This window comes from Balaenoptera musculus, chromosome 16 (genome assembly GCF_009873245.2).
Source record: "Balaenoptera musculus isolate JJ_BM4_2016_0621 chromosome 16, mBalMus1.pri.v3, whole genome shotgun sequence".
Lineage (NCBI taxonomy): Eukaryota > Metazoa > Chordata > Mammalia > Artiodactyla > Balaenopteridae > Balaenoptera > Balaenoptera musculus.
Genome location: NC_045800.1, coordinates 50435075 through 50453105, shown reverse-complemented (window position 1 = coordinate 50453105; position 18031 = coordinate 50435075). Strand labels below are relative to the sequence as shown.

The window sequence follows — 18031 nt, the reverse complement described above, 5'->3', positions numbered from 1 at the left end:
CCGCGGAGCAACTAAGCCCGTGCGCCACAACTACTGACCCTGCGCTCTAGAGCCCACAAGCCACAACTGCTGAAGCCCACGCGCCTAGAGCCCGTGCTCTGCAACAAGAGAAGCCACCGCAGTAAGAAGCCCACGCACCACAATGAAGAGTAGTCCCCACTCGCCGCAACTAGAGAAAGCCTGTGCGCAGCAATGAAGACCCAACGCAGCCATAAATAAATAAATAAATTTATTTATTTATAAAAGAAACTCCCATTTTTTTCAATTTTGGTGTAATGTCAACAAAGAATGTCCATAATTATCCGAAAAAGCTACTTAAAATACAACTACTTATCTATGTGAGGCTGGATTTTCTTCATATTTTTTCAACTAAAACAACATAATGAAAAATACTGAATATAGAGGATATAAGAATCTAGCTGTTTTTTTAAAAAATTTTATTGAAGTATAGTTGATTTACAATGTTGGGTTAATTTCTGCTGTACAGCAAAGTGACTCAGTTATATATATTCTTTGTCATATTCTTTTCCATTATGGTTTATCACAGGATACTGAATAGAGTTCCCTGTGCTATACGGTAGGACCTTGTTGTTTATCCATCCTAAACATACTAGTTTGCATCTGCTAATCCCAAAGAATCTAGCTGTCTTTTACTAAGCCAAACTTTATAAAGAGATTTGCAAAAAATGTACAACAATGCTACTCTTCTCACTACTTTTTTTAAGAAAATAATTCTCGCTAAAATGTTATATTAACATGTAATGGGTTACTGTTAAGTGAATTATTAATAAGTATCTTTGAAATATGTTTTCACTTCCAATTTGATAAATATAACATATATAATCAAAAGCTTTCTGGGATTCTTAATAAAATTTTTAAGAATGTGAAGTAGTCCTGAGACCAAAACATGTATAACTTTTACACTAGAAATCAACACATGCCATACACAATTTTATAAACCAAAACCTCACCTAAGCATTAAGGGCTATAGCCATTACACCACACTACCCTGGCCCCTGGCTCCAGAGCAAGTTAGCTCTGTTGAAATGAGCATTAAGTATTTTTTTTTCTGGTGGGGGGTGAGCACCTGGGGCTGCAAAAGTATAACACAATCACTCTGAAAAGATTCCTAACTGGCTGTTTACAGAGGTAAAAGAATAAAAATAAAACGAGGCCAGATAATATGGACACACTCATTCTTTAGTTGCTTAAAAGTAGTTCAATCTACAAAAAATGTCAACAACTTCTAACTGCAATTTTCAATAACAAAACTGTTTAACACTATACAAGCTATTTAAGTAAAGGAATATTTTTTAAAAAAGGTAAAGTCAAGCAAATTATTCTCAATACCTATGCTGGACCATATTAAAATGACTTATATAATGCATAAGAATGAAGCTGGACCCTTAACTTACACTATATACAGAAATTAACTCAAAATGGATCAATGACCTAAATGTAAAACCTAAAACTATAAAACCTAGAAGAAAACATAGGGAAAAGGTACATGACATCCAATTTGACAATGATTTATTAGATATGACACCAAAAGCACAGGTAACAAAGGAAAAAAATAGATAAACTGGACTTCACTGATATTAAAGCACACTACCAAGAAAGTAAAGAGACAATCCACAGTATAGGAACATCTATGTGCAATTTATGTATCTAATAAGACATTAATATATAAAGAACTCCTATAACTCAACAATAAAAAACCAAACAACTTGATTCAAAAATGGGCACTGAATAGACATTTCTCCAAAAAAGATATACAAATGTCCAACAAGTACATGAAAAGATGCTCAACATCAATAATTAGGAAAATGTAAATCAAACCACCATGAGATACCATTTCCCACACATTAGGATAGCTATTATCAAAAAAAAAAAAAAAACTCAGAAAATAAATGTTGGTGAGGATGTGGAAACATTGGAAACCTTGTGCATTGCTAATATGAATATAAAAATGGTGCAGTCAAGGTGGAAAACACTTTGGCAGTTAAACAAAGACCTACCATATGTCCCCCAAATTCCACTCTTAAGTATCCAAATCAATTGAAAGCAGGGACTCAACTAGCCAAAAAGTGAGAACCACCCAAGTGACCATCTACAGATGAATGGATAAACAAAATTTGGTATTCAGCCGTAAAAAAGAAACATTCTGATATATGCTACAACAGGGATGGACCTTGACAACATAATGCTTAGTGAAATAAGCCAGACACAGATAGACAAACATTGTGTGACTCCACTTATATGAGGCACCTAGAATAGGCAAATTTATAGAGACAGAAAGTAAAACTGTGTTTACCAGAGGCTGGGAAGGTCAAGGTGGAGTTATTGTTTAATGTGTACAGTGTTTTTGTTAGAGATGATGAAAAAGTTTTGGTTATAGGTAATGGTGACGGTTATACAACACTACAAATGTATTTAATGTCACTGAATTGTACACTTGCATATAATAAAGACTATGTTATATATGTTTTACAACACTTCAAAAAATGGTTACAATGCTTTTAAAAAATAATTTACATATATCCTTTGAAAGACAAAATTTAATTGCCATGATGTTTGTTAGTAATTTTTAAATTAAAAAATTAAGAGTTGAGCCCTCCAACAATAATACAAATCACTGATAGTGCTTTACTTACCCGTTTGGGGCCACTAAAAATCTTTCTGGTATTTTCCTTTGATTTATCTCCTTGTTTATTTGGGGGCTTCTTCACACTTTCAGGCACACCAGGCAAATCCTCTGTAAAATCCAAGTTTTCTGAAATGGTAATCAAAACTAGCTAGCTTTCTATTATTTCAAATTATCTACCAGACAACCTATGAACATTTTGAGGAGAAAGAGGCATATTGTGGGGAGAAAAAAATAAAGGAATAAAAGCACCACAGAGTTGACAAAATACTCCAATGATATTAAGTCTCATTCTCCCGTGCTCACTCCCTGCTTGTCCCCTACTCTAAAAGAAAATCAGAAACCTAGTTGCTATGTATGTGCTCCAGTTTTACTGGCAAAATCAATTCTTTTCCAGAATAATTTGTTCTTCAAAGTTCATATAACTGCTAGTTATCTATCAACATTAACACTGGCATGGTCTAGTTTAAACACACACACACACACACACACCCCATCAGGTGATATGTACCTGTAACATTTTTCTAGAATTTAAGTACACTGAATCATGTTGGCCTTCAAAGAATGCCTGCTTACAACTGAAGAGGCCACATTTTTAAAAAAAACCCAAAAAAGGATATAGCTATATCCTTGGCAAAAGATACAGAATGACCTAGTACAATGCAGTTCAGTGGTCTGTGGTACTCCCACAAAACTAACCAAAGGATTACATTAATTTCCAAATGGTTATATTTTTTTCTAGCCTAAACGAAAACAAAAAAGAAAAAAATAGGAAGGGGACTTCCCTGGTGGTCCAGTGGCTAAGACTCCACGCTCCCAATGCAAGGGGCCCAGGTTCGATCCCTGGTTAGGGAACTAGATCCCATGTGCATGCCGCAACTAAGAGTTCGCATGCCACAGCTAAAGATTCCGCATGCCGCAGCTAAAGATCCCACGTGCCGCAACTAAAGAGCCTGCACGCAGCAACAAAGATCCCGTGTACGGCAACTAAGACCCAGCACAGCCTAAATAAATAAATATTTTTTAAAAACTAGGAAGACTTTTCTCTATCCCAACCCTGAAAAATGTTTGCTGTTTCATACACTGTATGAAGACTCAGATTCCAACTTTGGATATATCAATCAAACAGTCTCTAATTTTTAAACATATTTGGTATCAACATGACGTTTTTCAAAGGGAGCCTAATGATTTAGGATAACTTGCTATCAAGGTTAGGATAAGAGCTAAGAAAGTTGTAGCAGGACTGGAGCTCAGGTTTCAATACATAATTACTAACCACCCTCCTGACAAAGCAAATGTAAAGCTGTCTAACCAGTCATATCTCAAGCGACTAGCAAGGCTGCAGCAAACTTCAGTTCTTCAGAAGCAATTCAACACAACGTTGAATTCTGAAAATACTCTTATTTTTAGCAAACCTATTTTTAGGCCAAATGAAGCAAAATGGTAGGTAGCCTCAAGTATGAGACACTCTATAAGAGAATCTATATGTAAAAATACTGTGGGATCTTTAGTTGCAGCCTGTGGGCTCTTAGTTGCGGCATGAGGGATCTAGTTTCCTGACCAGGGATCAGAACCCAGGTCCCCTGCATTGGGAGCATGGAGTCTTTTTTTTAAAAAATATATTTATTTATTTATTTATTTTTGGCTGCATTGGGTCTTCGTTGCTGTGCACGGGCTTTCTCTAGTTGCAGAGAGCAGGGGCTACTCTTCACTCCTGTGCGCGGGCTTCTCATTGTGGTAGTTTCTCTTGTTGCGGAGCACAGGCTCTACGCGCGTGGGCTTCAGTGGTTGTGGCTCATGGGCTCTAGAGCACAGGCTCAGTAGTTGTGGCGCACGGGCTTAGTTGCCCCGCGGCATGTGGGATCTTCCTGGACCAGGGCTCAAACCCGTGTCCCCTGCGTTAGCAGGCGGATTCTTAACCAACTGCACCACCAGGAAAGCCCCGGGAGCGTGGTGTCTTAAACACTGGACCACCAGGAGAAGTCCCTACTATGATAGTTCTAACTCACCATAATGACTCTTGTTCTATGACCCTAAAAGGACAAAAGCTCTATTTAACAAGTAAACTGATATAGGAAAAATGTATTTGGTTAAATACAAATAAATTTAGCCCCTGTATCCCAGAGGCTTTCACATAATCTTCCTCGCTCAACAGTCAATCCACTTAACAAAGCCCTTGTCAAGTAGTGACTTACTCATAGCAAAGCTAACCTATTTCTTTTGTTTGTCTCTCAGTGGAGACTATCAACTCCTCAAGGACTTCAAGTCATTACTGGTCCTACTATCTTAAGGGACAAATTAATTTTTCACTGATAAGAGTGTATAAATACTTAACTAGCACTTTTTAATTTTATTAAGTCAACTTACGAGGATGATTCTTAAGATTTAATCTTAACTTCATAAATTTAAGATTTCTTTAGAATGTTTTTTAACATTTATTGATTGATTACGCTTTTTTATTTTAATTTTCTAATATTTCCCTCATTACAACCACCTAATATCAATATAGTTCTAAATGACCAAAATCTATCCTTATGTCTCCATTGCATTTAGTTTTTCAAAGCTGAAACATCAAGATGTTCAGTATCCCTATACACACACACACACACACACACACACACTTTAAAATTCTCAAGTGCTAATGGTAGAATTAAAATACAAATATGAAAAGACTCCCCAATTTACAAACTGGTTCCTTAAAAGGTGGGACTTTATTAACATTTAAATGCTGTTATCTTTGGATAAGGTAATCTTCGGCACTAAATAGGTACTCCTATTAAAATTAAATGTAGTAGCAAGCTAAAACTGAGTATCCAGGAGGAAACTAAGTAGCTGTTATTTAAGCCTGAAAAACACGTTTACTAGTAGTTTTTTTTTAAAGTCTTACCTGCATTATTAGTACTAGACTGACTGTCCTGGGAATTATCACTGCTTTCTGGAGGAGGCTGCAAGGAGGGTGATGGAGCCGTTTTAGATCTTTTTTTGTTTGTCTTTCTTTCCACTTGACAGTCATCATCTTCATCATCTTCACTTTCACTGAGATCATCAAAGCCAAAATACTTAATTTTGTAATTAGAACTCCCAGAACCTCCTTCATCACCTCCTGTCTCATCATGATCTTCAAAACCAAAAAATTCAAGTTTAACATCCTTTTTAGATTTAGTATTACTAGGTCGAAATCTAGTAGTGGTCTTAGACGTTGCAATATCTGCTTTTTTTCTTAGCCGGCCAGCTTCTCCCAAATCTGCAGGAGTTGATGCAGTGAACTCATCCATGCTGCGTTCCATAGTATCCTGTATGGTAACATTACAAACTGACAAGCAAGATGGATGTAAAACAGTATAATCTCTAGTCCGTCCAACCGTCCCTCTAAAACTGGTCCCACAACTTACACTGCCTTTCTTTGCCTGATTCAGGCCATCTTTACTTGATTCACTGTTTGCTTTGGCTAAGGCCTGACTGGTGCCGTCCATTAGCTTATCAAAATTTGATGCTCCTTGTGAGGATTTTGCTTTATTGGCCCTACAATACGTCCTACAGTTGCTTGGCCTAAGAACACTTTGCATGATGTCTTCTTCAATGGCTTCATTTAGATTTTCCAACCGATTTTTAAAATCCTCATCCTTCATCTCCAAAAGAGGATCACTATCCAAACTTAAAATACAATCTTCTGATCTGCTATCTTCAAAGTCATTATCCCATTCATACAAACCAGTTCTTACAGATCCCTTGATTGAAGATGTTTCTGATGGAGATTCTGACCTTCTTCCAAGCTGGGAGTTCCAAGTATCATTTGTTTCTTTGATTTCATCAGCTTTGTATCCAGAAGCCACTGTAGTTTCTGCATTGGGTTTCTTAGTACTGTCTTCAGCATTTTTGTAAATATGGTGACTATTTTTTTCATGTTCTTCACTAAAGTTCTCCACTTTATCTATAAAAATGAAAAATAAGTCAAAGGATAAAAATATGAGTGACAGCAATGTAAAAGTTAACAAATAAAAGGGACATTTGGTTAATTAATAGTACAATTAATTATGAAATAATTGCAATAATTTTAAATTGTGAAAAAAATAAATGTTTACAAATCTGATAATTCCCCTTCCAGTATACAGCTCTCATGTCTTCCAGTGACCTCTCCCTAGGCATCCAAGTCCCTTAAAATCGTCACCCTAAACTCAAGAGATTTCAGCAGTGTTAAACAACAGGATCAATTCAGAATGACATATAAATAACTCGGCCAAACCTTCTAAGACGTACTATGGATTTTTCAAATAAAAATGTTTAACCACTGTAAAGCAATTATACTCCAATAAAGATGTTTTAAAAAAATGTTTAAAAATTATTTAATAGAACCTAAACAACGTAACACAATTAATGAAAACATTCTGGCAGTATCTATTTCTCTGGGGTAGGGTTGCCCATATGGCATGCCAGCTCTGTCTAGAAACCTGTTCCAGGGTCAGGTTTCTTTAGCTATTTCTGCTTTCCATTCTTTTTTCTAATCCTAAAAGCCATACAACTTCAAGGCTCTTTTTTTTTTTTTAAACAGTGGCTCTGATGCCTAAATTACATGGCTACAGTGGCTATTTATCCATATCAGCCAGTGGTAAATCTTAAATTGCCTATTCATTTTGTACTTGGGGAATTCATTTTTGTTGTCTTTAATTTTATCATCAGAAATATTTTTTAAATTTTTCTAAATGAGATGGAAATGTGATTCAAACTGGTACTACAATTAATTCTCCAAGCACTTGTTAGTAGAAAAAGTTGGGTTAAATGTTTATGCCAAATAATAAAATTACCAAAAAACAAAACAAAAAACCACCTATATTTAAGAAAAGTCATTTACAAATCTCAATTAACAAACCATCAAATAAAAGCAAAGGGATGCTTTACATGAATTCACTGTACAATTTTTAATGCTACCCAATGGGTGTAAATGTAATTTATATTTACTTACCTCTACAAAGCAATTAATTTATAGGTATACCTGTTTTATTCTTGGATATTTCCCAGCCAAAGGCAAGGAACTATAGTTTTCATAATCTCAGAAGTACCAAATCACTAAGTATACAATACTGAAAAGATAAGAATTAAAAGCTGACTCTGACATCTGATACTTTCTTAAAGGGGCAGAAGCAAAGCCAAGTTTAAAACCAAACCTGAAGAAATGATACCCGTGCTCTCATAACAAGTGGAAAGAGCACTAGTAGCTGAATTTGGAGACTTGTGTTGCCCTAACCAACTAGCCCTATAGAGCTCAGGCAAGACCCTCAACTTTGGGCGTTTTCCTGAGGGCTTCAATTCCCTCCTGTGCTCAAAAGGGAAGCCACTGACCCATACTACTTTACAGCATTATTAAAGGAATTATTTGCTAAAAAATGCCTATGGGAATGCTTTGTATGCTTAGCTACACAGACGTCTATGAGATGTCATTAAATGTTATACCACACCACTTTTAGTTACATAGCATTCTACTGTCTTAATGTCACAAAATTTAAGCTGTTTCTAATTGTTTTATGTAATAAACATCCTTCTGACTCAAAAAAAAAAGGTTATGTTACAGTAAACTTTATTATCCATGTTTTTAAAAATTACTACTTTAAGTTTTACTTACCACTCCCATTTCCCCTAAAGTCAGAGAATATGTGTTGTGTTTTAACAGTTACTATGCTCATGGGCTGCCTTTCATATGTAAATCTAGCTCTGTTGTGAGTATACCTTATAAATTTAAGTGCAAAGAGTAATAAAGAGCCTCAGAGAAAGAAGTTTTGTCACTAAAAGTTATGTCACTAGTAAATACAATTTATTCATGTATTCAATTATATAGCATAAATAATCCTACAGATGAATTATTAAAGTATATTATATAATTTTTAAACTTCAGAAATACACTGCATAGATAAAAACTAATTTAATCAACAAAGAGTTCTGCACAAGGAAAGCTATCTAAGTTTTCCACAACAGTATTCTGATATATAAAATAAATGCTTTCTACAGTCCTTCATCATTTAGGTCTTCAAGAAATATTCTTAACTATACCTTCAGAAGAGAAAGCAAGGCTATCTTGTCCTAAAATGCAAAATAGCAATTACTTTCAACTGCCCTCCTTCCTCAAACATCCCAGCTTCCTTGTCAGATAAACTCACTTTATATCTCAAAACATCAAGGGCGGGGAGGGGAAACAAAAATGAGTTGGTTTTTTTTTCTTTTAAAATGGCTTTTACTGAGACACTTCAGGGCTTCTGCAACATTTCTACTTGGAAATCTTTATTTCCAGTTCTTAGGTGGCTAAACCCTTTTCTGTATGCCAACAAGGCTCACTCACACCACCTTAGCAAGGAAGCATACTCATCTATCTTTGCTCAAATGTCCAACCTGGTACGCCCCCGCGCCTCTTTTTTTTTAAACAGAGAAGATAAATATCAGTATTTACTCTGTTTTAATCTAAACCAGCTATATAAACAGAAATGTATTTCTAGCAAAGATAACAGTTTAGGAGTTAAACAGATGAGTGCCAGCTCTGCCACTTAGTGGCTAAAATGACCTTAGGCAAGTCACCTTAACTTGGGACAGGGACTTCCCTGGTGGTCCAGTGGTTAAGAATCCACCTTCCAATGCAGGGGACTCGGGTTCAATCCCTGGTCAGGAAACTAAGATCCCACATGCTGCGGGGCAACTAAGCCTGCACACTGCAACTACTGAGCACGCAGGCCAAAACTAGAGAGCCCATGCACCACAACTACAGAGCCCATGCGCTCTGGAGCCCATGCACCACAACAAGGAACCCACAGGCCAGAGCGAAGGAGCCCACAGGCCAGAGCGGAGGATCCCACGTGCCGCAACTAAGCCCTGACGCAGCCAAAAATAAAATAAAATAAACATTAAAAAAAAAAAGAAGTTGGGACAATTTCTTCATCTGAAAAAATGAGCTAATAAAATCTGTCTCAAGGGCAAGTTGAACAGATAAAAGAAGATAAAAGAAGATGTATCTAAGGATATATGCAGGTTACAGAGCATCACACAAATGCAAATTATCACAGCTGTTACAACTCTGCCACAATATAGCATATATTTTTAATAATCTTTTAGTGAGACATTTCTCAGTGGAATTTAACCTGTATGTTCATCAATATTCCCTTAGGTCCCGTGTCTATCAGCTTCAAGCAAGGAATCCAAAACTACATTCTAAGGCCTACTGTTCTTCCTCAGTCTAAAGGGTGAAGATTGGATATGTAGAAAGTTTTCAGCAGAAGACTTAGCCTAGCACCATCTGCAAAGTTACTTAATAAATGCTTTTTAATATCACTAGATTTTAGTATCACTGGATAGGTACTCAATCTTTTGTATATTCGGTATTACACAAGGGAGAGAATTTAGCATAATAAAGGCTACGTGGAATTTGAGAAACATGGTATTGAACCACACAGCTAAGACAATAACTAGACGTGTAAAAATTTGGCAAGTCGTATTTCCTCTCTAAGCCTCATTCTGCTTATCTAAAAAACAGTACGCAACCTCACATTAAAGATTAATTAAATGCCTATTATTCCCTTAAGATTCTTAATTTTGAAAGTAAACAGAAGATTCCCTTAAAAATAAAAACACATCAGTACCTGCAATAACATGAGTATATATGGTTTTATACAGGAAAATAATCAGGTGGGATAATTTAAGGCTTCCATGCGTAAAGTGAACTCTGAAGTATTTAAAAAGTGGGAAGGGAGGTTTGATCAGAGATTTATGAATGATTTCATGGGATCTGCAAATCTTGTGACACTGTGTGAAAAAAAATGCCTGTGCACACATTTTTCAGGGAGAGTATCTATAACTTTAGCAGGTTTTCAAACACTCCAAAATATATTTTTTAATTGGCAAAGGACAAAAGAAGGAGCAAAATAGCTGTGGGAAATCAGTATATGTTAATTGCAGAATTTCAAATCTCTATGGGAAGGATTATTCAATAACGTGTACTGGAACATCTTTTATCTTTAACCATAAAGCAAAAGAAATTTCATCAAAATTAAATGTCCATTAAAAAACCACTATTTAGGGAATTCCCTGGCAGTCCAGTGGTTAAGACTCCACACTTCCACTGCAGGGGACATAGGTTCGATCCCTGGTCAGGGAACTAAGATCCCGCATGCTTCAGCGCAGCCAAAAAAAAAAAAAAAAAAAAAGAAAAGATTAAAACACACACACACACACCAAAAAATGCTATTTAAGAGAACTACCATACCAGAGAGAGAGAGAAGGAGAGTGAGAGTGTGTGTGTGTGTGTGTGTGTGTGTGTGTGTGTGTGTGTGTGTGTGTGTGTGGCCGGGTCAGGGCTGGGGGTTGATTACAACTATGTAAAGAATGCCCCAACTCAATAAGACACCCGATAAAAATTTAAAATAGAAAAATGATCAAGAGACTTGACCAGTCACTTGATAAAAAAGGATATTCAATAAACATATAAAATATAAATATATTAAAAGGCATTGACATTCATTGGTTATTAGGAAGATGCAACTGAAACCATAATGAGATGCTACTAAACAACCACCGAGAGAGTTATAATTCACAATGCCAAGTATTGCGGAGGAGGTAAAGCAACTTCAACTGTTCAGAATGGAAATGGGAACAACCACTCTGGCATTATCTACAAAAGCTAAACGTAACAGTTACCCTATGACCCAGAAATTCCACTTCAAAGTACTTACCTAAAAGAAATGTATGCATACATGCACTAAACGACTTATTAAACTTAACCATACAAAACTTCCACTTTTAAAATAATCAAGTATTAGCAATTCCACGTAATTCAACGTAAGGGAAGTACACTTATGACAACATCATTCCAAAACAAAGAAATATAAATATCCATTAACAGTACAATCAAAAGTGGTCTATTAATACAAAGAAATACTGCAGAGCAATAAAAATAAATAAAACTACATTTCTGTAGGAGTATATCTTAGTACAATCACTACAGAGAGCAATTTGGTAATACTTTTTAAAATTAAAAATGTACATATGAAAGAAATAGACTGACCCTGAAGCAAGCTGTTTTATTTACTCTACAAATAACTCTCCATGAGTATGAATAACATAAGTAACAAGGAAACTCACTACAACATTGTTTCCTGATTTCTGTTTTCATAAACAATACAAATACCTATCAATAAAGAACTAATTAAATTATCATACAACCACATGTCTGAATACTATATAGCTGTTAAAAAGAATGAGGCAGGTCTACAGATATGGTTGCCCTTAGGGAAAGGGATGACAGAAGGATAAAGGGAAAGTCTTCCATACCTCTTGAATTTTATATTGTCTATAAATAGTCTATTCAAAAGCCTTAAAAGTAAAAATTAACAAAAAAAAACAAAAACAAAAAGTAAAAATTAACAAAGGTACATATTAAGTACCTTAAACTGTAACAGTGGTCCTACAGTTATCTTTTTTTGGAGTGCTGAGCTGTTAAAGAATTATATTTATGTACGAAATACAGTGTCTGGAATTTGCTTCAAAATAATCCACTGTTGAAAGGGAGTAGGTGGTAATAAAAATGAAATAAGACTGACTACGAATTGATGTTTATTGAAGCTGGATACACACACACCCCTGTATAACTGTATGCTAGTCTGTATATACAAACAGCATATATACTACCTTCACCCTTCTTAGAAGAAAATGAAGATATTTCCTTTCACTTTTCACTAAACCCATCATTATAGAGATGAAGAAAAGGCAGCCCAGAGAGGCCAATGATGACAAAGGCTGCCAATTAAACCAATGACCAAGAGATCTTATAAAAAGAACCATACCAAATTCTAATACATATTAACTACCTCTAGTGGTGGCTGCTGAAAATTGAAATACTAAAACAGATAAACCATCTTAACCCACATTAATATAAGAGGTCTAGATGAGATGAAGAGGTAAAAATCTAATGTGTTGGGCAAATTGCAATGAGTATCACCTGATGTGCTAAATACTAAATTTAAACAAAAACCTTTGACTTCTAAGGAGACTGTACAGATGACAGAGAAGTGGCTTTGGAGACCATGACCCATGAAATACAGTTGAGGTAACGAGAAAAGTTTAATTTGTGAGGCAGGGGGGATGTGCCACCATTACATGGCAAGCTGCCTCTAATCTGAGTGGCTGTCATGCAAAGAGAGAACAAACTTATTCAATGTGTAGAAATCATTCAAAGTCACAGAAACTAAAAGGACTGATGAGCATTAAAGGTCAATTAGAGGGACTTCCCTGGTGGTCCAGTGGTTAAGACTCTGCGCTCCCAACGCAGGAGGACCGGGTTCAATCCTTGGTCAGGGAACTAGATCCCACATGCCTCAACTAAGAGCCCACAGGCCGCAACTAAAAGATCCTGCATGCCGCAACTGAAGATCCCACACGCTGTAATGTAGATCCTGTGTGCCACAACTAAGACCTGGCGCAGCTAAATAAATAAATAAATAAATAAATAAATATTTTCTTTAACAAATCAATTAGAGCCGTCCAATGAAGGGGATGCCTAGGGAGGAGAGTGTACTCCCTTGTCATAAAAGAAGTATTTGATAAAATGGGGCTTCATCAAAACCAGTAACTTCTGCTCTGCAAAAAACACTGTTAAGAGAATGCAAAGACAAGCCACAGAGTCAGAGAAAATGTCTGCAATAAATATGTCTGATACAATACTTGTACCCAGAATAAAGAACTCTTAAAATTCAGTGAGAAAATAAACAACCCGATTAAAACTGAGCAAAAAAATGTGAGCAGACGTCACCAAAGAAACTACACTGTTACCAAATAAGTACATGAAAAATGATCATTAGTCATGAAGGAAACGCAAAAGGCTGATTTCCTTAATATACTAAGAATTCAGGGCTTCCCTGGTGGTGCAGTGATTAAGAATCCGCCTGCCAGTGCAGGGGACAAGGGTTCGAGCCCTGGTCCGGGAAGATCCCACATGCCGCAGGGCAGCTAATCCCGTGCACCACAACTACCGAGCCTGCGCTCTAGAGGCCGCGAGCCACAACTACTGAAGCCTGCATGCCACAACTACTGAAGCCCGCGTGCCTAGAGCCTGTGCTCTGCAACAAGAGAAGTCACCGCAATGAGAAGCCCGCGTACCGCAATGAAGAGTAGCCCCCTCTCGCCACAACTAGAGAAAGCCCGTGCGCAGCAATGATGACCCAGCGCAGACAAAAATAAACTAATTAATTAATTTAAAAGATTTCTATGAAAAAATATATATATACTAAGAATTCTTACACATCGATAAGTCCAATGAACGTCCCAGCAGAAGAAGCAGGTAGAGACACATAAAAGCAATCAATAGAAAAAGAAATAGAATTAATAACTTATGAAAAGACACTCAATTTCATTCACAATTAAAAATCAGAGTACACGTTATATAATTATATCTCAATAAAGCTGGAAGAAGAAAGTAAAACAAAGTTGTTTTACTAGTACTGTCCTAAATACTTTCCATCTATTAATTCGTTTGATCTCTTAGCAACCATCTGATGTAGGTACTATTACAAGTTCACAAGCTTTTATCCACAATTCTAACATCTAAAAAGCTCTGAAAACAAAGTTTTCTCATAATGCATTTTGAAGCAAAACCTGACCTCACCTAAGTGAGGCTACTGATAGTATTTTCTTTTTCTGAAGAAACAGCTGTCTTGATTAGAGTGCTACCTAGTCCCTGACGGGTGTTAATGTAAAATACATACACTTCCTAAATTCCAAAATAATCCCAATTTCAAGATAAATCTGGCCCCAAAGGTTTCAGGTAAGGAAATGTGAAGCTGTATCCCATTCTGCAGATGAGGGACGGTAGATTTCAGTTTGTAGACAGTTGACAGCCACATAGTTAAGTGGTGTTTATTGTCTGAAAAATAAAGCAACTTTTTAAAGAAAACAAAAACACTGGAAGCAACCCAAAGGTCTGACATCTACAAGGAACTGGTTAAGAAATTACAAAACATAGGTAAATTGACACACCATGCAGCAGTATTTTTAAATAAAAAAGGGAGGGAGGCCAGAAAGAAAACTTTCATATACTGACATAGAATTATTCCCAAGATATATTAAGTGAAAAAGCAAGGTACAAAACAACACGTTATCATTTTGCAGATCTAAATACACACACGTATATGTAACTGTTTGTATTGCTTGTAGGTGCACAGCATATGTCAGAAAGGGTAACAAAATTATGAATGGTCGATCACGCCAAGAGGAACTGGGACAACTGGAGAAAGGGGCTGGGAAGCTTTTAACTAACCACTATCATTTTGTACCATGTGCAGATATTTTTAAAACATAAAGATGTATATATTCTAAAGCAGAAAAAATTAAATCCCCAAAATAAACAAAACATTTTTTTTCTACTTTCAGCTAGACAAAGTCCAAAGTTCGACAGAATGATATGCTAGGAAAAAAAAGCCACACTGTTAGTGGGAAATTTGGTAATATCAATTGAATATTTAAATGTATATTCTTTTTCAATTCTAGATGTTTCAACTTCTAGAAACATCTTCTGCCACGATACTGACATGACTCTCAAAAACATAAGTAGAATGATGTTCCAAGTAGCATTTATTTGTAATAGCAAATGACTAGAAACAGCCAAACTACTCCTAAGGGACTTAAGTATGGTACATCCATATAATGGAAAACCATGAAGCTGCTAAAAAAGAACAAGGTAGATTTATAAATACTGATGTGTACATCTTAAAGATTTTTCCGTGTTTTTTAAGGCACAATACACTATACACACACAGTATACACAGATATATATCATGCTCCCATTTATGTGTTTGTTTTTAAGGATACATAGATTTACATGCTGTGCATATTAAAGATTATGAAAGTATATATAAGAAATTGTTAACAGCACTTGCTTCTGTGAAAGGGAACTGATTTTTCACTGTCAGCGAAGGTATGTGGCTATCTATCAAGGGCACTTAAAAAGTCACAGGAAAAACATGGCACATCATCTTCAGTGGGTCAGTTTTACTCAAAGATCTGGAAGGTAAAAAGTACTTAAAAAGTTAAGCATTTCAAGTGGTAATTTAAAATGTTTTTATATTTTATAAAGCATACCTATCAAACACAAAGCCAACATGTAATTTTAAAGATAAAACAGTAAATATAAAACAACTTCAGGGACTTCCCTGGTGGTCCAGTGGTTAAAAATCTGCGCTTCTACCGCAGGAGGCACGGGTTCAATCCCTAGTCAGGGGACTTAACATCCTGCATGCCGCACAGCATGGCCAAAAAAACTTCAAAAGCAGCATTCAGCTGGGCCCACTACACAGAGCAGTCCAAGTCAACTCAACTTCCCCTCAGTCCTCATTAACAACAGCCCATGGAGAGCCTTACTGCCCACTGCCATTGCCCACCCACACACCAAGAAGCTTGTCTGCTCCTGTGGCCTCCTGCTCAAGCTGCCTAACTCTGCCCACCCTTGCAGAAGAACAGGGAACACACCCACATACCCAAGCCAATACTCAAACAGTAGGCCACCCTGACAATTAACTCTTCAAACTAGATACACAGACCCCTGGAGTTACACAAAGACCTTCCAAAACATATACAGGCACAATTAAGTTTTAGGGACATTCATTTCTAAATCCCCATCTTCCTCATGTACTCTGGTCCAAAAACTGATCTACCAACCCATCTGGGATTAATCATTCTTCTCCCATGTTACAAATAATGGCATATCCCTCACCTACCCCTAATCTATGATACACTGCTCCTACTCTGGCATGACCTATAAAGAAATAATGTGATACATTATTAGTTTCTGTGCTTAATAACTGAGTAACTCTAATGTCTTGGTAACAAATCCTTTGCATGTCAGGTGGTTCCAATTATTGCTTTCCAAATAGAAACTACCATAGCAAAACTCTCTCCATTCTTATTTTTGTCAATATGGTATCCCAATATTTACATGTATTAAAAAATAGGAATAGGGACTTCCCGGGTGGCGCAGTGGTTGAGAATCTGCCTGTCAATGCAGGGGACACGGGTTCGAGCCCTGGTCTGGGAAGATCCCACATGCCGCGGAGCAACTAGGCCCGTGAGCCACAACTACTGAGCCTGCGCGTCTGGAGCCTGTGCTCCGCAACAAGAGAGGCCGCGATAGTGAGAGGCCCGCGCACCGCAATGAAGAGTGGCCCCCGCTTGCCGCAACTAGAGAAAGCCCTCGCACGGAAACGAAGACCTAACACAGCCAAAAATAAAAATAAATTTATTAATTAAAAAAAAAAAAAGGAATAGGTTGATGCCAAAGACTTCGTAATTCTAGCAACAATATTCATCCACATATACATGAGCTAATTGAAAAAAGGCACCACGCATATCATTAAGAGGTGTATTTCCAATAAACTTTGCCTTTAAGACTCACAGCAATCACATTTGATCAATTATACACTAATCATTGTGGTCATAACTTAATCTAGAAGAATTTTTAAATACTTAAAGCATCAGAATCACAGAAAATTCTTAAAAGTTTACATTTAAATTTATACACATATTTTTGTACAAAGAATTATGAAAAGATGACCATTAAAAAACATATTCAGGGACTTCCCTGGTGGCGCAGTGGTTAAGAATCCGCCTGCCAATGCAGGGGACACAGGTTCGATCCCTGGTCTGGGAAGATCCCACATGCCGTAGAGCAACTAAGCCCGTGCTCCAACAACTACTGAGCCTGCACTCTAGAGCCCATGAGCCACAACTACTGAGCCCACACGCCACAACTACTGAAGCCCGTGCACCCTAGGGCCCGCGTGTCGCAACAAGAGAAGCCACCGCAATGAGAAGCCTGTGCACCGCAACGAAGAGTAGCCCCCGCTCGCCGCAACTAGAGAAAGCCTGCGTGCAGCAACAAAGACCCAAAGCAGCCAAAAAAAAAAAAAAAAAAAAAAACATATTCATTAGGATCAAATTCTAAAGGGGAAGTGGGATAGAAATACAATTTCAAAAAGGATAAAGGGTGCTGTAAGTCTTCTGGCTGTTAAAGAAAAACTTGTTCTTTTATTTTTTTTAATGTACGAAAGTGAACAGCAAATACTTATGTATTTGTAAGCAAGAAGGTGATTACAATAAAAGACAGGATAGCAATTACTTTGAGGTGAAGGAGGGGACACAGGAAGAGCTTCTGGAGTGGCTGGCACTATTCTGTTCCTTGATGTGGGTGGTGGTTACAACAGTGTTGCTCCTATAATAATTCACTAAAGCAAAACATGTATTTCTAGATATTTTATTATATTGTGTGATTTTCTGTATCTGTGTTTTTTTTTACAATAAAAAGTTAAAGAAATCACTATGATACCTATTGCATGTCAGTTTTATTTTAAAATGTCAATATTTACAGGA

General features: G+C 36.7%; 1 protein-coding gene across 3 annotated transcripts in view; it reads right to left on the bottom strand.

The window, feature by feature from the left end:
- The window catches only part of WAPL (WAPL cohesin release factor), a 77983-nt gene that overhangs the window by 47050 nt on the left and 12902 nt on the right, over positions 1 to 18031 (bottom strand). The window contains exons 1-3 of one of the 3 annotated variants that reach the window (XM_036828190.1): positions 13913 to 14020; positions 5532 to 6575; positions 2655 to 2773 (exon numbers count right to left, since the gene is read on the bottom strand). In XM_036828190.1, coding sequence (XP_036684085.1) covers positions 2655 to 2773; positions 5532 to 6575; positions 13913 to 13964 — 1215 coding nt within the window. In that variant the 5' untranslated portion in view covers positions 13965 to 14020. Of the gene's footprint in view, positions 1 to 2654; positions 2774 to 5531; positions 6576 to 13912; positions 14021 to 18031 lie in introns of those variants that run through there. The other 2 variants (XM_036828188.1, XM_036828189.1) reach the window with 2 other exon arrangements.